This window comes from Myotis nattereri (assembly GCF_964212035.1).
Source record: "Myotis nattereri genome assembly, chromosome: 10".
NCBI classification, from domain to species: domain Eukaryota; kingdom Metazoa; phylum Chordata; class Mammalia; order Chiroptera; family Vespertilionidae; genus Myotis; species Myotis nattereri.
In genome coordinates this window covers 5,416,223-5,437,554 of record NC_138085.1, presented here as the reverse complement: position 1 = coordinate 5,437,554, position 21,332 = coordinate 5,416,223, and the positions used below count along the sequence as shown (strand labels likewise).

General features: G+C 46.8%; 1 protein-coding gene across 2 annotated transcripts; it reads right to left on the bottom strand.

Moving 5' to 3' along the window:
* Positions 1 to 1,910: 1,910 nt before the first annotated feature.
* On the bottom strand, positions 1,911 to 19,452 carry LOC308526054 (ashwin). 2 transcript variants are annotated; one of them, XM_081101017.1, is made up of 5 exons: positions 19,313 to 19,452; positions 17,693 to 17,859; positions 14,428 to 14,803; positions 11,371 to 11,445; positions 1,911 to 3,855 (listed from the first exon to the last, which is right to left on the bottom strand). In XM_081101017.1, exons 1-4 carry the CDS (start codon positions 19,409 to 19,411, stop codon positions 11,389 to 11,391), a joined length of 699 nt encoding a protein of 232 aa, XP_080957143.1. In that variant the 5' UTR covers positions 19,412 to 19,452; the 3' UTR covers positions 1,911 to 3,855; positions 11,371 to 11,388. The 2 variants fall into 2 exon arrangements, with proteins under 2 accessions (XP_080957143.1, XP_080957142.1); XM_081101016.1 differs by lacking the exon at positions 1,911 to 3,855 and adding an exon at positions 7,960 to 8,515.
* Positions 19,453 to 21,332: the final 1,880 nt, after the last annotated feature.

The window sequence follows — 21,332 nt, the reverse complement described above, 5'->3', positions numbered from 1 at the left end:
TTAGGTGGGTGCAGAAACAACATGATAACAATGAAGGGATTTGTGGTCTCTGTCCTGGCACACAGGCACATTAGGTTGTGCCTCAAGGGGTCCAGAAAAAGGGGAGTTACAAGTTACCCAGACATTTCAAGGGTAGGTTATCATAGATGCAAAAAGACACACAGGCTCAGTTACAGTAAAGGTTGACCTTGTCAGTGAAGATACCGGCCTAGGAGGTGACTACCCACCATAACTGGTTTTAGTTAAAGTTTAATTTCAGACCATCCTTTGTGGTGACTTTAGGTCTGGGTTTGCAAGACCGACAAGAAGGCCTTCCCTGAGCTTGTCAGGTTAGCATGTGACCCCTTTCGTCCACAATAATATAAAAGTAAAAGCGTTCTTGCAGATGTGCTTTTAAAAATAAAAATAGCAGTATTCCAAAAAAAAAAACAAAAGTAAAAGCTTTCCAAATTTCATTATGGAACATCTTAACTTGTTCCTGGTTAAAAACACAGCTACACTAAACGTATCCAACCTTAAATTACCCAATTTGTCAAAAACAAAGCTCTTAGTGGCAAGAAACTACCAGGGAACTAGAGCTCCATGAGACTAGTAGCCAAAAGCAAAATGGCAGACTAGCCAGCTTAACAGAAAACCAGGGGAAGAAGGGCCCTCGTGGGATCCCACTTGCCGCTGGGGGCCCAGGAGACCGCATGACGGGGCTGCCCCCGCTGAGGGGCCGTCGGAGGACGTGGAGCAGACGTGCGAGCATTCGCCAAGCCACACGCAGAGCAGCAAAGCTCTTAGAACCTTGTCTGCTCAGAGGGCTAGGCAGAACCTTGTCTGCTCAGAGGGCTAGGCTAAAGGAAACCATGCTTAAAGAATGAAAGGAACATTTATAACAATTTCTCATCAGAGTGAGAATGCCAATAAAGAGGTAAACCTTTTTAAAAGAGCCAAATGGAAATTCAGGAGTCTGAAAGCGCAGTAACCAGAATGAGAAACCACTAGCTACGCTTGAGCGGGGAGGAGAGGAAGTCAGTGAACACGAAGACAGATCAATAAAGATCATGAAATCTGAAAAACAGGGAAAAAAGAAAACAATGACCAGAGCCTCAGAGAAATGCGAACCACCATTAAGTGAACCAACATATGCAAAACGGGGACACCAGGAGAGGAGAGGGAAAAGGGACAGAAAAAATGTTTTAAGAATTAATGGCTGGCCTTGGCTGGTTTGGCTCAGTGGATGGAGCATTGGCCTGCTGACGGATTGGTCCCAGGTTCCATTCCGGTCGGGGGCACATGCCTGGGTTGTGGGCTCCATCCCCCGTAGGAGTGTGCAGGAGGTAGCCGATCAATGATTCTCTCTCACCATTGATGTTTCTCTCTCTCTCCCTCTCCCTTCCTCTCTGAAATCAATGAAAAAATATATATATTTTTAAAAAGAATTAATAGCCCTAACTGGTTTGGCTCAGTGGATAGAGCATCAGCCTGCGGACTAAAGGGACCCAGGTTTGATTCCGGTCAAGGGTATGTACCTTGGTTGCAGGCACATCCCCAGTAGGGGGTGTGCAGGAGGCAGCTGATCGATGTTTCTCTCATTGATGTTTCCAACTCTCTATCCGTCTCCCTTCCTCTGTAAAAAATCAATAAAATATATTTACAAAATAAAAGAATCGCTGAAAACTTCCGAAATTTGATGAAAAACATTAATCTAAAAATTATCCAAGAAGCCTGACAAACTCACAGTAGAAAAAATGCAAAGAGATCCGTACCCAGACATATTATAGTTAAGATGTTGAAAGCCAAAGATAAAGGGAAGAATCCTGAACGTAGTGAACTGTGATTAGAGCCGCCACACCCACTCGGGGGTCTGCAGAGCCCGCATGGGCCTCCACCCCAGCTGGGAATCACGACACTGAACAATACTTCCGACCGACTCTACAACAACGCAGTTCTATGATAAACTGCCTTATGAGCAAGACTTTTTATTAAAAAGAAATAAAACATACATAAAAGTGCATAAAACAAATTTTAGCAGGTAAAACTCAATGATGAAGACGGAAGTCAGAACAGTGGTTCATTCTGCTGGGGAAAGCGGGGAGAGAACTTCTGGAATGCGAGAAGGTTCTGTGCTTCGGTTGGCAAACTGGCTCGGCTAAGTCCTGCACGCTGCCCTGCGTTCTCTTAAAAAGGTGTATGGGAATATAGCCTGCCCACTCAGCCGCACACGCCTGCCCATAGGCCTAAAATGTATACTGCTGGCTCTTACGGGAAGTTTGCTCTCTATGTTGATCTGGGGAGTGGCCTCTCTCTCTCTCTCTCTCTCTCTCTCTCTCTCTCTCTCTCACACACACACACACACACACACACACACACACACACAAGTGAATTCACTGAGCTGTATGTTTTAAACTTTACAATGTTATGACATCCCAGAAAAGTGTATGTTATACTTTTTATCGTTTCCTATACTGACAGTTAATATAAAGCAAATTTGCTTGATCTGTATCTGATTGTTCTGATACCTGAGAGCTCTGGGGTCCGTCTCTCCCACCTGATGGTTCGGCAGCACCTGGCGCTGGTGCGCGTTTTCCTCGTGCGCCTGGTAAGCCGACCTGTGCTGTCCCCGCGTCCAGCACCGTCCGCAGGCGTCTCCTCATGCCCAGCGCTGTCTTCCTGCAGACAGGGCTCCGCCGGCACAGGCTGGACCTACTTCCCGGGAAGCCTCCGGGCGCAGCTTTGGCTGCAAACCTGCAGGAGCCTGCTTGCTGCTGCAGGCCTCCATCTCCGCCTCCCCCCCACCCCCTTCCATTCATCTCTCTGCTCTTTCTCCTTCCTGGCTTCCTCCCGCCCTCAGCAGGCAGGCTGACTTCTAGCTCACCTTTATCACAGGGGACAGGTGCTCTTTGGAGTCCTGGCCACAGCTTCCCCACCTTGTGGGGAGCAGGGCTGTCTTCTCACCATAACACACTGGTTAATAGCGCATTCAACGAATGGCCTACTCTGCTGGGTTCTTGCGGTCTCAGGTTTTTGCGTCAACTCTCAGGGCTCTGGATTTTTTCAACAGGGGGTTGTGTTCCATTGAGATGTTATAAGAGCAGAGGAAGGGGAGCCACGGCAGGGAATCCTTCCGGGAAAGGGTGACTGGCAGTATCCACGGGGATCCCACACTAACAGTGGGCACCCCCTGCCCCGCCCCTGCCGGAGCGCCCTGAACCCATACACAGAGTAGACACACTCACAGGAGGCATGCCACGCACGCTGAAAGGAAGGAGGGCCAGGCGCGGGAGGCCCCCTCTTCTGCAGAGACCCCAGGAGGAGGCACAAGGTCCATGAAGTAGAGATAGACATGAGCAAAAAGCCTTATAATGCTCCCTGTATATTTAAGTGCTCATTCCGATATGAGGCTGCCAGGCCTCAGAGGGCAGCCTGAGGGGCTCAGGGTGAAACGAGGTGGAAATACAGAGAACTGAGATCTGGGGGAGACCCCGGATCAGAGTGAAAACGGGAGCCCAGAGGAATGATGCTCACTGGAGGCCAGGCAGGCCAGCACACGGGCAGGCTCCCGGCACCAGCCCGTCCCTCCTGGGGAACTTCTGGTCGCACACCTGCTGTGTGTCTGTCTGTCATGTCCCTCTCCTCTCCGCTAGCCAGTGAGCCGTCGTGTGAACGCAGGGCCACTGCACTGTACTCCAGGGGAGGGGTGGGCGTGGAGGGGCCTGGGAAGGGGCCCATTTCTGGTTTAAGAAAAGGGCAGGGGGTCCAGGTTTGGGCCGCTGCTCTGCCACCAGCTAGCGGCAGCCTTCAGAGAAGTCACTCCCTCTGCACGCCTCCTCTTCCATCATCAGAGTGCTGCGCCCCATTGCTTCCAGTCTGAAACAATGAGAAAAAGCCATAACTGGACCAAGGTTAAGGGAGGCATTATTTCTAAAATAAAACACAATTTGTTTTCTTATATGTGGAGGTGATTGTGGGGGATGCGATCTCTGAATACGAGCTTTTCTGAAACACTGAGAAGGGAATGTCCAGGCAACACACGTGCCCAAATGCACATGAACTACGAAACTGACTCTTCTCAGCACGCCAAAGGGATGCGAGAGAAGAAATAAGTCTGCCACAGAAATCAGAGCGGGTAACTTCATCCCAGGCACTATCAACAGTTGTACAATTAGAAGCATGTGAACAAAACCCTCCCAGGGTTGGAAGCATCTTCCAAGAGAAAAAGCCAGTTTGGGGTTGGTTTCCTTAGGCTTCAAAGAATTAAAAACGTTAACTAGTAAGCCATTTGGTACACAGAACATCCTGACTTTAATTATAAAATGTTCTTCAGATTTTTTCTCAAATTATTTGAATGTTTAGACTGAATCAACGGGGATTAATAAAAGGGTAAAGCCCCACCGAACCGGTTTGGCTCAGTGGATAGAGCGTCGGACTGCAGACTGAAGGGTCCTGGGTTCGATTCCGGTTAAGGGCATGTATCTTAGTTGCAGGCACATCCCCACTGGGAGGCGTGCAGGAGGCAACTGATTGATCTCTCTCATCGATGTTTCTAATTCTCTATCCCTCTCCCTTCTTCTCTGTAAAAAATCAATAAAATATACATTTAAAAAAAGTAAAAATAAAAATAAATAAAAGGGTAAAGCCCCTTGGGGCAGAGACATGTCTTATTCCAGCTCCTTATGTAGAGTGTGAAACACAGCCAGTCCCTACTGCACTAATGGCGTGTGTGGCCAGGAACAGGGCAATCACGTTCGTTAGAGCATCGTCCCATCGGGGCACGTACAAGAACCAACCAATGAATGCATAAATAAGTGGAACGACAAATCGGTCTCTCTCTCTCTCTCTCATCAATCAATCAAACAGAGAAAAGTTAACCTGACATCCTCTTGTTCATTAAAATATAAAACTCCGATATTTTTAAGCGACATGACTTAACACTGGAAACGAGTGGAGTCTGAAAGGATAGAGGCAGAGGAATTGTATAAATCACTGCACTCCATCTAGTTGTTGGCGTTGTTTCCCACACGGGCACCGGTGAACAGCGGCCACCGCTGCACCTGGGTACCGGAAGCAAACAGGTAAGTGGACAGTGGGTGGTGGGAGCCTGGTTTCTCATTTTTGGGGCGGGCACTTAGAAACAAGCACAGGAGGCCTACAGTGGTCCACACAGTATGAACTCATGTTTAGCTTACTATAGAGATGCTTACATATAAAACCACGCAGATGTGTGCATATACCAGGGTCAGTAAAACACATATGTACTTCCTTGCTCTGTCAGTTGCAGCCCAGAAGCAATGACACCCCAGGATCCATGAGCACCCTAGTGCCCAGATCTTGCTTTCTAATGCCATCCTGCAATAAAAGGAACCAAGACTCCTTGGAGAGATGGCCACGCCTAGGACTGGAACAGGAAACATGCAAGAGGAACCTGGAGCACTTTGTTCCACCAGAAAGTGAGGAGGTGCTCCAGAGAAGCCACAGGATGGCTACGTCAGAGGGACACAGCGGCCAACTGAGGCCGTTCTCAGTTGCCAGAGCCAGAGGGATCTGAGCAAAACCAACAAGAAAGCATTATGTCATTACCCAAAGCGCAAGTGTCTGAGTCCACACTGAGATGATTATTAAATTTTAAAAGGGGGGAGAACAGACAATTCTGCAGAGAATTCCAAGTGGGCTATGTGGCCGCTTGGCCAGCAAGGTGAAGCGTCCTCCACGCTCCTCCCGTGACCCTCTCCCGAGCACAGCATGAGAGGAGGAAAGAAAGTGACCCCATGTGACCTGACAGTGCCTGAGCCGGTGGCCGAGGGTCCCCTCGAAAGGGTTAAAGCCGTTAGAGAATGCACCCTAATACAACGGATGGAAGGGCTCTTTCCTCCCATCTTCCTGAAACTCGTAACCCGTCTCATCATGCAAAAAACCCGAGACAAGTCCAACTGACGGGCATTCTTCAAAACTAACCAATATGCTCCCCATTGTCAAGGCTGAGAAATTTAAGGAGAGTCTGAGACACTGTCACAGCCCAGCTGACTCTAAGGAGTTATTATGAAAACTAAAGGTAAGGTGGTATCCTGGGACAGAAAAGGGACATTGGGTAAAAACTAAGAAAGCCTGAATAAAGTTATGGACTTTAGCTAACAATGCATCGGTACTGATTAGTCTCAGGAAGGCACCAGACTAACGCGTATCAGTGGCGGGAAGCTGTCGGGAGAGGGAAACTCTCAATACCGCCTCAGCCAGCAATATTTCTATACACCGAAAACGCTACAAGGTTTATGTTTTAAAAGTTTATTTCAAAAAAAGTATGTAGCAGGGCAGAATAGACTTAGAGTTGGTGTTCTTATATTTATAAAACTATCTTTAAGCGTAACTGGTATTTTAGTCTTCTAAGGTTTAATTATTAGTCAAAGAAATGTAAATAGTTTGGTTCAAACCATGTACCCAAAGGCTAAAAAACAAGGCACCTGGTTAATTTTATTAGAGATTAAAAAACATTTCATGCTATTGTACACAACCAGTCTTGTTTCTGTCTTTTGGTTCAACTTGGTCAAGTCTGAACAGCGCTAACAAACAGCTTCCAATTTCTCTTAGCATCACATTTGAGGTCCCTTATGGCCTAAGATCCACCTTACTCTGGCTTCTGCCTACCTTCTCTGACTTCATTTCATACTACCCTCCCCACTAGTCTTTTTGATCTAAAAACCTACGAAGACTCAGGTGTTCACTTCACCATGGAGACTGATGTCTGTTATCTAGTGCTGGGTAGCAAACCATCCCCAGCGCTTAGTGGCTTAGCACTTCTATTCCCTGTGATTCTGCGAGTCAGCTGTCTGGGCTGTCTGCCCTGGGACCTCATGCAGTCAGTCACCTGGCAGCTGGATGGGGAGTGGGTGGCTGTCAGTGGGGCATATTTTTCTAGCTTCTTCCCCATCACTGCTGCAGCAGGGGTCCAGGAGTGACAGTAGAAGCATTTGCTTGATCACAATCTACCATTTATAGGATGTTTTCCCCAAAAGCTTCCCATAGCTGTCACCCCCTTAAAAGACCAGCGTTTCAAAGAGGCTTTCCTAACCACTAGATTTAAATAGTTTCTCACCCTAAGCCTGATTTTTTTCCTCTCATAATTATCCATCATTCCTGTTCACTTGCCTTTCTTTTCTTTAGGAGAACTTAATTCACATCTTTATTTCTTCTGCCACAACAGGGAAGACAACCAACTTTATAACAACTGGCAGGGCAAAGCACTTCAGTTAGTACTAGAACACATTAGTAAAAATCTAAATGGAAATAAAATTTTTTGGTCGCTTCTGTCCAGACAAAAAAAAATCAAGGACCTAATTTTTAGGTTCAAGGCAGGTGACCTGAGGCTTTTCCTAGTTAATTTAGAGCGTCACTATCAACATTAAGACACCAGTTTAGAAATTAACTTTCTTAAGACCACGCAAACACAAATAAGCCCTCAACGAATCTCTGGTTTGCCCCAGTTAAGAAAGCTTACAAGGGCCCAGCCGGCATGGCTCAGTGGTTGAGTGTCGGCCTATGGCTCGATCCCCGGTGAGGGCGGGAGGGCTGCAGGAGGCAGCCAATTTTGATTCTCACCATTGATGTTTCTTTCTCCCTCTCCCTTCCTCTCTGAAATCAATTTGAATACACACACACACACACACACACACACACACACACACACACGGGATGAGGTTTGGGAACGTGTCTCCCTCCCCCAAGCACAGCGGTGGTCAGTGTCAGCCTCTGCCGCACCGGGGAGTCCTGAATGCCGGCCACTCCGACCATGCTCCTTGGACAGCAGCGCCCCGAGATGGGGGGACTATCGGAATCATGCTGGAGCTCAATCAGTCCAGAAACAGACTTTTTACTATAAAAATGACACCTTTCAATAGCACTTACTCAAATAAAAAGAGATCAAGTCATTACAGAGTATTTTTCATTTTATTTTTTTTTATGAACGACACACCTACTCAATAATTTTATTCAGTTTATTTAAATAAGGATAAGGCTACTTAAAAGACTTTTTACATACAAAAAAAATGTACATTACAAGGTTAAACTTTCTGTACTGAATTACAAAACCTGCACAAGCATTTAATAAAGAGCACACTGAAAAACATTTGAAGTCCCACAGTAGAGAACAGAGGAGGCTCTGACATACATGTGATTTAAGCTACTGGCAGTTTACTTAATGTAAGTTTTAAAAAGGTCATTGCTGCTGCATGAGTCTCTAGATCAGTTTAGAATTGTCTCTGAAAACTTAAGCAACCAAAATATTACTTCAAAAAATAACGACAATTCTGAGGAACTTCAGTTCTAGCAAAAGCACTGTGGCCTCACGGCAGAAGGTGAACCGGCTCCCAAAGGGCCTGGCTGCGGAGCGTCTGGAAAAGGGCAGCCGACAGCCCGGGGGCCGCAGCACGCTCAGAGCCCTCGCAGCGCCCGACCTCACCGCACGGGGACGCGTCGGTCCAGCTCCACCGCAGGAAACGAGCAGGGCCACGCTGTGACCAAGCCTGAAGCTTAGGCTCTACAGAGAGGAGGGAGATGAAGGCAGAGAAAGTGAAGATGCGGGAAACGAGGCCATGAGCAAGGAAAACGGGGAGCCAAGAGGGGGAGGAAGGAAAGAACAAGACCACCTGGCAAGGGCAGGCAGTGGTCAGTGCCTGGAGCTCCACCTCAGAAGCCACTCTCTACACAAATGCCATTTGCTTTCCTACCCCAACAAGAAGAAAAACTGGCTTTATTGGACTACAGAATCGAGAGCAACAACAGTAACCCGTGTTAGGGAGCACAGAGGATTCTGAAGTTGTTGGCCATTCAAGTCCTTCTCAGCTTCAAAGCTCACCAAAGCAACACTTCAAACCATCAGCCTCCCAACACCTCTGCCCGCTTCCCATGCATCCCTCAGCAGGCTCCGGGGTAGGCTCCGGGGCAGGCTATGCAGGGCAGGCTCCAGGGCAGGCTCCGCGGGCAGGCTCTGGGGCAGGCTCCGGAGCAGGCTCCAGGGCAGGCTCCGGGGCAGGCTATGCAGGGCAGGCTCCGCAGGGCAGGCTATGCAAGGCAGGCTATGCAGGGCAGGCTATGCAAGGCAGGCTATGCAAGGCAGGCTATGCAGGGCAGGCTCTGCGGGCAGGCTCCGGGGCAGGCTATGCAGGGCAGGCTCTGCGGGCAGGCTCCGGGGCAGGCTATGCAGGGCAGGCTCCGGGGCAGGCTCTGCGGGCAGGCTATGCAGGGCAGGCTCTGCGGGCAGGCTCCGGGGCAGGCTATGCAGGGCAGGCTCCGGGGCAGGCTCTGCGGGGCAGGCTCTGCGGGCAGGCTCCGCAGGCCGCTGCCGCACGTGGAGACACCGGGGCTAGCTGTGTCTGTGCCCGGAGGAAGGCACAGCGCTCCAGGATGTTGGTGTATGGGACACACAGTACCCAGCTTAGCTCCTCCACATTTCAAACTCAAAGTAGGTCAAGAGCATGCTGCTACATGAGCGCTGACTCTGAATGTCCATAATATAAACTTCAATTTGAAGCAACAATGTTACACAGTTCAGCTGTTAGTGCCAACCTACTTTGTAAGTTAAATACGCAAATTAAAAGTTAATTTTTTGAATAACGAAAAATAAGTTTCTACTGACTTAAAACTGTCAAATGGCTAATTCTCTCTTTACTAAGAGAGAAATGCAGATGAAAGCAGAAGGAACAACTGAATAAATATAACTTGTCATTCTACCCTAAAATCTGCACTTTTCAAAATGTCCCTTAACAGTTATGCATAGGAAAACAGCCCCGCAGACAACTGCGTACTTAACAATTTGCCCTAACATTAACAATTTATGCAACTCAGTATGTATCCACTTTGTCTCATGCGAACAGATGCACAGTCTGGAGAAGGCAGGACTGAAACTACAGGGTTAAAGTTTCAGTTCAGTGTTCACCTGCACGGCGGAACTACTTCTTCCTATGGCAATTCAATAGCTGAATTCAAATGCTTGTTTTAAAAATAGAAAGAGGAATGAGACTGTTGTTAAAAGCACTGAAAAGGCAAACCCTGATTTGAAGATCAATCATACAAGGGAGAGAGTATCAAGAATTCTCGCACTTGGTTAGAAACACACGGCAGGAAAGTGAACCCTGGAACTCACGAATGCGAGGAATAACCTGTTTGCTCACTGACTCAATTATGCAGCTGGAACAAGACCACTTAGCACGCACTCAGAGATATGCCTGCGGGACAGCCCTGTGGACGGCGCTCCATGCTGCGCCGCAGCGACCCGGCCAACTGGCACCCTCCGTGCTGTCACTTCCGACTTCAGTACCTCCTCTGCTGGCCCATCTGGGTCACACCGAGTTTCCCCCTTCACCCCCACACTCCCAGACTCTCCTAAATTCTACAACCCTACCTCCTCTTCCTGTTCACTGAACTCTCTACCAACAGGTACCACCTCTAACACGATGACTTCACCTGGAGATTTTTAAAGCCGGCCTCAATTAAGCTCCTGGAGGGAGATCCCCGAGCTCAGAGTGCGATCAGACTGCTCCTGAAAGGAGGAGGTAGGACTGCTTTGTGACAAGATATCCTGAAGGGTGGACCTGGGGCAACACTGAGCAGTCAACTCATGAGAAACAATTCTGCTATGACTTCAAAGGAAGGAGCAATCGCAAGCACTTAGAGGACAGCAATTTTATCTGTATATTCTGAGTAGTGTATTGGCAGCACTGCAAATATGCTTTTCTCAGTGAACCTCAAGGATGAACTGGCAGTATTTACTAAAATACTGAGAACTGTTATATTCTTTTGCTTGGGAAAAGAAAAATTGTGAACTTCTAAAATATGTGAGTTTTTTAAAAAAATCTCCAAGTTCTCCAAAGATTGAAACAGATTAATGAGAATTATTCCTAAAATTCATCAGATGCTTTATGGTACACCAGACTTGTAGCTTCCTGATTTGACTACAGTCAACATAAATAACGTATAGTAAGCCATTCATTCACAAAGAAATTCCTTCTGCCCTGGCTAGTGTGGCTCAGCTGGCTGGGCATTGGCCCGTGCAAAGAAAGGTTGCTGGTTCAATTCCAGGTCAGGGCATATGCCCCAGCTGCGGGCTTGACCCCCAGTAGGGTGCATGCAGAGGAGGCAGCCGATCGATGTTTCTCTCTTACATGGATGTTTTTCTCTCCCTCTCTCTCTAAAATCAATAAAAACATATTTTTTAAAAAAGAGAAATTCTTTCCTAATCAGAGAATAAAAGGCAATTTTTTTTCTTTCAAAGGGAGGGAGAGACTTTTTTTTTTTAACCTAATTTTAAACCTTTAGAAAATTTTCAAAATAATCAAGCTCTCTGTAAATACTGTCGATATATGTGAACTGTTTGAAAACTACAGTTATATTTACATTTTTGGAAACTTTCCTTCATGGCCATGTAACATGTTGTATCTTCCTCTTTGTTTCTGGTGGCTTCAGGTTATCCTAAAATGACATAAACAAAAATCAGTTTATACTTACAAAAATGTCAGAGAACAACTGGAATGACTATTTTTAAACCACCAAGGTTTATTACCAACATACAAATGGTAGATCCCTGCTGCCATCTGGTGGGAGAGATCTTAGATTAGGAAACAGAGCAAGCCTGCTTGGCTCCCATTTTTCTAGCTGTGGTTCTCAAACATGTGCACCTTAGGATCACCCAGGGCACTTACAAGTATGTCCGGACCTGGGCCTTATCCCAGGACCAGTTAGATGAGAACCCACAGGCAGCAGGGATGAGGCTCTGACCTCTGACTTTCTGAAGCTCTAGGGCAGTGGTTCTCAACCTTCCTAACGCCGCGACCCTTTGATACAGTTCCTCACGTTGTGGTGACCCCCAATTTCATTGTTACAAATTGAACATAATTAAAGCATAGTGATTAATCACAAAAACAATATGTAATTATATATGTGTTTTCCGATGGTCTTAGGCGACCCCTGTGAAAGGGTCATTCGACCCCCAAAGGGGTCGCGACCCACAGGCTGAGAACCGCTGCTCTAGGGTATATGCAGGGTTGAGACCACTGACTGCTCCTGGGCTGCTTCCCCCCTGCTGAGCCCATGTCCTCCCTCAATCTCACAATCCAAGATCTTAACAGGAGAAAAGATTTAAAAAAAACACACACAAAATCACACCTCTGAGCCTAGGCAGTGATGGCGAACCTTTTGAGCTCAGCTTGTCAGAATTTTGAAAAACCCTAACTTAACTCTGGTGCCGTGTCACATATAGAAATTTTTTGATATTTGCAACCATAGTAAAACAAAGATGTATATTTTTGATATTTATTTTATATATTTAAATGCCATTTAACAAAGAAAAATCAACCAAAAAACTGAGCTCGCGTGTCACCTCTGACACGCGTGTCATAGGTTCGCCATCACTGGCCTAGCGGGTAGCTCAGGTGGTTGGAGCATTGACCCACACACCAAAGGGTGGCAGGTTCGATTCCTGGTCAGGGCGCACACCTAGGTTGTGGGTTCGATTCCCAGTCGGAGCACGTACAGGAGGCAACTCATCGATGTTTCTCTCTCCCTTTCTGTCTCTAAAATTAACAGAAAAGAATCCTTGGGTGAGGATTAAAAATAAGTAAAAATTTTTAAAACCACACCTCTGAAAGAGTAAAAGTTTTTGAGTAGAAAAATGTTTTCTCAGAAAACTAAAAAAAAAACACAAAACTCCTTAAAGCTCACTCCTTACTGTAATATGTGAGGGTGGATGCCTCTTCCCACTCCTATCGGACACCCTCTCCCTCCCTCCTACAAAGGTGACCGAGTTTACTGTGGAGGCAACATGGTGTCATAAGCCATGTCTGGGGCCAGGCATGAATTCTAACTGAACCCTGGACAAGTTTATTTAAATTATCCAACCTTCCGTTTCCTCATCTGTGAAATGGAAATAACTATTGTGTCTACATCACAGGATTACTAAAAGGATTCAAGGAACTAATGTAAGGATTTAGGGCTGGTCGGATACACAGCAGCTTTCTTTTTCTAGCATCTACTATTTTTGACTGAATACTCTGAGTTTTGATCCCTTTACACACAATTTGAAGATAATAAAGCCCAAGTATATACTACAGGAATGTGCTACAGACTGAATGTCTGTGTCCCCTCAGAAGTCATGTATTAAAACCTAACCCCCAATGTGATATTTGGAGGCGGGCCTCTGAGGTAATTCGGTAATGGGGTGGAGCCCTCATGAACAGGATTGATGCTTTTCTAAAAGGGACCCCAGAAAGGTGCCTTGTCCCTTCTGCCATGTGAGGTCCCAGACAAGCAACTGACTATGAACCAGGAAGTGGGCTCTCACCAGACACTGAATCTGCCAGGGCTTTGATTTTGGACTTCCCAGCCTCCAGGACGGTAGGAAATAACTGCCTGTTGCTTGAGCCATCCCATCAATGGTATTTTTGTTATAGCAGTCTGAGACGAACAAGGTTATAAAACCGCTGGATGTTTACATAAATCTCATAAATTAAACTCTAAGTAAACTGTGTAACTGTATCCAATTTGCCAGCATCTAAAATGCGTAAGTGCCGTAGAACACAACACAGTAGATTCCTCCAAGTGTCCTCCACCCTCCAAGGACAGGGACATCCAAGGGGCAGGGGAGGCAGTGGTAAGTCCTAGACCAGGGGTGGGCAAACTTTTTGACTCGAGGGCCACAATGGGTTCTTAAACTGGACCAGAGGGCCGGAACAAAAGCATGGATGGAGTGTTTGTGTGAACTAATATAAATTCAAAGTAAACATCATTACATAAAAGGGTACGGTCTTTTTTTTTTTAGTTTTATTCATTTCAAATGGGCCGGATCCACGGCTGTCCTAGACTCTAGTGTGGCTTAAGTTAAGTGCAAAACAAAGACCACGCCCTCCCATGCTACTGAAATGTGACCTGCACAAATTACCTACCATGCTGAGCCTTGCCAACAAGAGGATTTCTTTCTGCCCTGGCCGGTTTGGCTCAGTGGATAGAGCGTCGGCATGAGGACTGACAGTCATGGGTTCGATTCTGGACAAGGACACATGCCTGGGTTGCGGGCTTGATTCCCTGTAGGGGGTGTGCAGGAGGCAGCCAATCAATGATTCTCTCATCACTGATGTTTCTATCTCTCTCCCTCTCCCTTCCCCTCTGAAATCAATAAAAATAAATTTTTAAAAAAGAGTGTTTCTTTCTTTTAGTTGCAAGATACTTAAAGGATCTAAATGAGAAAAATCTAGGATAAGTGTCTAGGAAACTCTTTCTTTACACATTTTAAGCAGGGAAAACAAAAAAACAAAACTGAGTGTACTTCTTAAAAAGCATCAGTTTACCATGATGGATTTATGAGAAATGAGATGTAAAAGTCTGACAGATCACGTGAGGGCTAAGGACCAGCTTGCAGCAGTGACTGCTCAGAGGCCGCCTCGTTCCCCTCTCACTCACCACGGCCTCGGCTTCTTCCTTCGGAGCAGCTCGCTTTAGCTTCACTGGAGTAGTTCCCACTGGGGACAGAGGCGGCAGCTTCGCGGGGCCCAGAGGACTTTTCCCATGCGCTAAGTCATGGTTCTGTTTAGTGTCATTATTATTGTGTTCCATTTTATTGTTCATAGGCAAATTGGAAGACAGAATGAGGGGTGACACACTTGAAGAGGAACTGGATACTTTTCGAAAGGCATTACTGGTAAAGCTTGCCTGAGAGGGAGGCTTGAGTCGATCATTATCCCCGTTCTCTGTCTTTCTCACTTTTATGCTTGTGCTTGTTGAACTTCCATCAAACACAATGAGAGGTCTTTTCTTTGACACGTCTACAGTGCTACTCCTGCAATCAGAGACACATTCATGAAAGATGCCATCTGCAATGGCAATCCGGTTACCAGAATGTAAAGTTAAAACAAACCATGACCAAAAAAATTTACTGATAAGATGTAGGACCACTGGAAAAGAAATTTTCTTTTACATTGTAAATGAATAACAATTTTCTGGTGCTTTAAAGTTTAAATATTTGTTGACATGAAATTTAAAGAGTGTTATTGTACACACAAGAGAGTTATTTTTAAAACATCAATTGACCAACTACCCCTAAAAAGTAAAACAGAATTTCCTAGTAACTAAAAATTCTTTTAATTTTTAAAAATCACCATCTTATTGATAGGGTTATCTTGACCATGTATTACTATTTAGAAAGAATAATAAACTACAAAACTATACCAAGACGACCATAGCAGCAATCTACATACGACGATACGGAACACTCTGCTCCATTCAGTAAGGTCGCTTAAGCCAAGGCATTTTCTAAAATAACTGGAACTGTAACATCTGTATGATTTTAATTTTAAAATTTAGCAAGTCTTCATATTTAGCTTCTGAAAATCTAATTCCCACTCTTAATCATAAGATAATAAAAGCATTTCATTTGGTCATTATCCTTTATACCTCAAACAACAGATTTATGATAAGAACCTTTTAATAAAACACACTGAGCAGGAAGACCTCTCCAGCCTTGCCACTCGAAGTGTGGTCCAGGGACCAGTAGCATCGGTAGTATCTTGGGAGCTTGTAAAAAATTCAGAATCTGCCTTTTAACCAGATCCCAGGTGATTGGCCAAATTTACCACTGACAACCATTTGGCAGAAGATGAAAAATAAACTCATTATAATCCACTGCCACTGCAGGAGGGAAACAGAAGGACTGTGAGCAGGTGCGTCAGCTGTGAGAGTTCAATTTAAGAGGCAAGGGGCACCTTCAGGTCCGAGAAGCGCAGCAGTAAAGCCCTGGTCCAGCTCGGTGGGACCAGGCACGTCTCAGCACCTCTCCAGAGCTTCGTTCCTCCAGAGATGAACCAGCAGGCGGCTCAGTAATGTTCGGTGACCTAGTAGATCCTTCCAGCTTTAATGCTCTGATGCAGGAGTCAAACTGTGATTTTTAAAAATAGAGCCAAAGATCCTTTCCAAAGTGACTCTGAGGGACTTAAAGAAGCTGTCACATGAAGTAAAGTACGTCAGGACTGAAAGCTTTGCCTAGGACAATGGGCCTGAATGTGCAGATGAAGAAGAAAATACTTTCGAAGTAAGAGTTAACAGAAGTCAATTAAAGATATGCACAGCATAATCCAGATTTATGAAAGTTGACACTAATACACAGCCTGACCAACACGCAACCATCGAGCTAAAATGATGCTCAATCTGAACTGAATGTGTTCCTGATGCAAAGTGGGACTGTACGCTCATTTACTTTCCAAAAGACTCTGAGCCCGCATGCCCCAATCTTCACTATTCTACTCCTCGGAGAATAACCTCCCTACCGGTCATGAGTTTTTCTGCATCCTTCATAACTAGAGATTAAAACCTGGAATCAGAATTAGCATTCTCCCTCACTCCATCGCTACTGCACTGCCCATGACAGTACCTTACAAACAGAAGGCTCCCAAAGAAGACTCAGTAATCAATAACACCCACTTGCCATATAAGTGACACAGGAAAAGAAACAACTAGCTCACTTAGGGCTCTCTGGGTATTTTGTCCTCATTAACTAACCAACTATACTGATTAATCACATGTACCTTTAAAAGGGAAATTCATTTGCTTGTGGTTCTAGAAACAATTTTCTGAAATTTAAAAATGTGAAATAGTGTCCCTGAAGCTGTATGAGCTCTCCATTTCTGTATTATTCAAAGACCTTATTAGAGTCTTGATTCTATTTTTTCTCACAATTCAGCACAAGTTGGCTCTGGCTCTACCTCTAAAATACATCCAGACCCAACCACTTCTTATCAAGTCCACGACCACCTCACCGTCACCACCAGTTGCTGCCGGGATCACTGCAGTCTAACTGCTTTCCCTGTCCCTCCCCACCTTAAATCACTTCCCAATATGGCAGCCAGCATGACCCTGTTAAAACGGACTTCAGATGGTGTCACCGCTCTGCTTGAAACCCTCCATTGCCTTCTCCTCTCAACAGTCCAGCCACAGTTCTCACAATGACTTGCAAAGCTTTATGTGATCTGACAATCTCCACTCACGCACAACCTCGCCCCTCTCCCTCTGAATCCCTCCACCCAGCCTGGTGGTCTCTTTGCTGTTTGTGGGCACACTCCTGACCCCAATTATTATATTCTGCTTGGAACGCTAGCTTACTCACTACTCGCTAGGTCTCTCTACTGAAATGGCATTTCTCAGTGAGGTTGTTCCTGGCCACTTTAATTAAAACTGTAAATCCACCCTAGCCGGTTTGGTTCAGTGGATAGAGCGTCAGCCTGCGGACTGAAGGGTCCCAGGTTCGATTCCAGTCAAGGGCACATGCCTGGGTTGCTGGCTCGGTCCAACGTGCAGGAGGCAGCCAATCAAGGATTCCCTCTCATCATTGCTGTTTCTATCTCTCTCTTCCTCTCCCTTCCTCTCTGAAATCAATAAAAATATATTTTTTAAAAAATAAATAAATAAAATAAAACTGTAAATCCTCTCACTGCTTTTTCTTCTTTCATGATGTAACATACAATATATTTTCCTTAATTTTTTATCATGTTTCTTCATATTAAAATATGAGCAGGAAATTTTGTCAGTTTTATTCATGGTATATGTACAGTGCCTGGTGCTCAATAAATAGTTGTTGAGTAAATGAAATCTTTTTGACCTAAATTTACCTAGGGAGAAAAAAAAAAGCAAAACTGTTTAGTCATAGAAGATAAAAACCAGAAGCATTGAAAAGTACCTTTTAGTCTCGTTTTTTGGCTCATGGCGCTCTCTTTTCTTTTCCATCATTTTCCCCCATCTATTCTTTGGCAAATCTCTCTGAGGCAATGGTATTGCATGCTGAACATACAGATCAGTAAGATTGTCTTTGTTTATTCTTACATCACTTTCAACAGCTATGTTCTTCTGTGGAAAAGGAAACAAAAGTAAGTTCAAAACAACATCCTTCTTTTAACAACTAACCAACTACCTGCCTAACAGGGCAGAACATTACTGCTTAAATAACAAATTATAAAACCATTGCTACAATTAGGCACATGCTTAAGGGTCCTTTATAACACTGAAAAAAGCGGTATTGTAAGTAGGTCAAGCTCTGTCAATATTAGGTCCAGCCTCCTCTGCCAGGCAATGGCCACATGTCCTCCGTGGGACAAGCCCTACTGTCTGTCCATAGTGTTCAGCCAGCATGCCAGGCAACGGGGGCACGTCCGCTGACACCATCCTCATCGATGAGGAGAACAGCGAAGCAAGCGGGAATGGAGAGGTGATCACGGCTCTCCTACCATTCTGGGAACACTGTGCTTAGAACTGACTAAACATATCCAACCTATGTCCTCTGAAACTTTTCCCAATCCTTTTTTCCCCTTAAAAACTTAAAAGCACAATTTTGCTCCTTTTCTGTCTTATACCAGATGGGCGTTTATCATCAACTTGCACCGGCACTCACTCACTCGGAGACACGTGGGAACCCCGAGGGTCCCATAGACAGTGTCCCGCAGAACCACTGGCAGGTTAGACGGGGAGGCCCTGCTTAGGGGCAGCGGTGCTAACTGTGGTCCCTGAACTAGAAGCGAGAACTTGCTAAAAAAAAACACACGCAGATTTTCAGGCCACATCTCAGAACTACTGACTCCGACACAGTGGGGATGAGTCCCGCAAAATGTGTGTTTTAACCAGTCCTGGGTGACTCTGGTGTGCCTAACTAAGAGGTTTGAGAAACAGGCAAAAGGTAACTGCCATCACTAAGATGACCCGCTGAGCTGGGGCTTGATGAGCTTAGACAAACATGCAGCACGGAGGGCTCAGGAGCCACAAGAAAAACAAGGTGCTATACATAAAACCCCAAGGAAACGGCCAGTAATTCTCTACCACTTTACACAAAATTTATCACTTTGTGTCTTCTTTTTCGCCTACTACGAGCGGCCACATTAGCTGAGAAAGAGCAAACGCTACACCGAGAGCGCAGAAGCCCGAATTCTCCTCCTGGCTGATCCTGCACCGCAATCACGACGGGGTGCCCCGAAAGAGGGCAGTTCACCCCTGCGTCCTCGTCTGCAACCGGGTGCGCATGCGGTGCTCCCGAGTCCCCGACCACGTCCCCGTTTCCGTCCCCCCACGACCCTCGCCCGGCCCCTCTTCCTTGCTCCCGTACAGGCCGCGAGGGTCGCCGAGGACCCATCTTTGCGAGCCATCATGAGCCCCAAAAGGTAAGTCCCAACCCCCAGGGGTTCCTGATGTTCGAGGAAGTCTCCTTTCGGGGGGCGCGGGGAGACCAGGTGGGCCAGCGCCGAGCCGCCCAGACGGCGGGAGCGCTCCCGCCAGAGCACCCCGGCCCCCGCCCCGCGGCCCCGGCGCCGACCTGCTCCAGCGTGAGCAGCAGAAACTCCCGGGACAGCAACTCCGGGTGCAGCAGCAGCTCCGAGTCCGGGCAGCGGCGCCCGCCCACGTCCCCCGCCATCACCGTCGCCCGGACCCGGCCAGCTACCCACAAGGCCCCGCGCAGGAAGCGTCCCGGAAGTGACGTGTAGGCGGGGCTGAGCGTGTCATCCCCGGGGCGCCGCGCGTGCGCTCCTGGGACGGGGCGGAGCCAACCGGGCGGGGCGGGGCGGGGCGAGCGGGCGGGCGGGGCCAGCCGGGTGGGCTGCGGGGATCCGCGGGGGGAACCGAGGTGTCTGCTGCGACGCGAGGACAGTGCTGGGGAGGTCCCCCTCCGCCTCGGTGACGCGCGTCTCACGCTGGCCACCTGTTCCTTAGTTTGTCCCCTAATCCCGCTTTAATTTGCTGCAAGACCCGGGACTTTAGTGCCGGGCGTAGCACATAGTAGGTGAAAGTGAACCGGTGTAGGGCCGCGGGCAGGGTAAGCAAAGGTGCTTGGAGAGAAATGGAATGGATTTAGGGAAAGGCAGGGGCTGCCCAGCACCGCCCAGGGGACGTGGGTGGTCGATGGCAGCTCCCAGGCGCTGGAGTTTCTTCCTGTGCGCAGTCACCTGCGGGGACTCGTCCGGGGGCTGGGGGGGTGGAGGCGGGGGGGGGGGGGATGCTGGAATGCAGGCGCGCGAGCTGGTGCCTTCGGGACCCTGTCAAGAAAGCTTTGTTTCGGGTCTGTCTCCTGTGGCGGGAAGCTGACCAATGGCCGTTAAGGATCCTATTGCCCTACGGTCCTAACATTTCCCTCCTCTTCCTGTTTGTTAATAATTATTCTTAATGGAATGGGGCAGAGGCCTCCTCTGTCCGTGGGCGTAAGGAACAAGGCCCTCCCCTCTGGTGCTGTTGACCGGGAATCTGAATAAACAGTTACTCCACATATCAGAAACCAGCCAGTTAACATTATTATATTTAAAATTGTCTTTCTTGAAATATGCAACAACAACCCGTTGGCAGCTTAGTATGCCCATTACTGTAAGGGAGGGTGAAATTATAATAGTTCATATTGTAGCTGTTAGATACTGAAAGACAACTAGGTCACCCGGAAAAGGGCAGCCGTTCACCACAGGGAGCCACTGCCGCGACCTTTAGAGAAAACATCCTGCATCTTGTTCGCATAAAAACATTCAAACTGTAAAGAATTTTTGTGAATTCATTTGAGCCAAACTGTCGACAATTGCCGGGAAGCAGGATCTCAACAGGTTGGGACAATGCTCCAGAGAATGGTGGGTTTTTCATCTATTTTTATACATTGCAGTCAAAGGAGGGGACCTAGGTGGGTGACATGAATTCCATTGGTGATGGATTAGGGAGGTGGGAGAAAGCTAAGGGGGAAGGGGTGGGAACCTCTGGGGTTGGATAAAAAGTAAAATGATAGACACACCCTTCTTTTACCTAGGTGGGTGCAGGATAGGTAACAGTCAACAATTAACATGATAACAACAACACTAAAGGAATTTATGATCTCTGTCTTGGTGCCCAAGCACCCTTGGTTATGCCCTGAGGGGTCCAGAAAAAGGGAAGTTACAAGTTACCCCGACCTTTCCCATGGATGTTATCTGAGACGCAAAAAGACAGACAGACTCAGTTAAGGTAAAGATTGACCTTTACTAGGGAAGATACTGGCCCAGGACATGACTACCCACTATAAACTGCTTGTAGTTAAAGTTTCAATTTTAGACCATCCTTTATGGTTACTTTAGGTCTTTGAGTTTGCAAAACCGCCAAGCAGGCCTCCCTGAGCTTGTCAGGTTAGCATGTGGCCTTGTTTTTTCATCCACAGTCCTTTACCCGGACAATGAGTTCCAACACATAAAGGTCCCCGTATGTGACTTTCTTCCCAAAATGACTAGAATGAGTATAATTCTGTATATTCGCAACAGGTGTCCCAGCTCCTACCAGGCAAGATGTAAAGGTCTGTTCTCCATAGGTTCCTCCTCGAGGTGTTCCTGGGG

Coding starts and splice junctions, on each gene's coding strand:
- LOC308526054 (XM_081101017.1), bottom strand. CDS start 19,411: ATGGCGGGGGACGTGGGCGGGCGCCGCTGCCCGGACTCGGAGCTGCTG. Junction 17,860..19,312: donor TGCTGCTCACGCTGGAGCAG/GTCGGCGCCGGG, acceptor CCTTTTCCACAG/AAGAACATAGCTGTTGAAAG. Junction 11,446..14,427: donor AGGAAGAAGCCGAGGCCGTG/GTGAGTGAGAGG, acceptor ATGTCATTTTAG/GATAACCTGAAGCCACCAGA.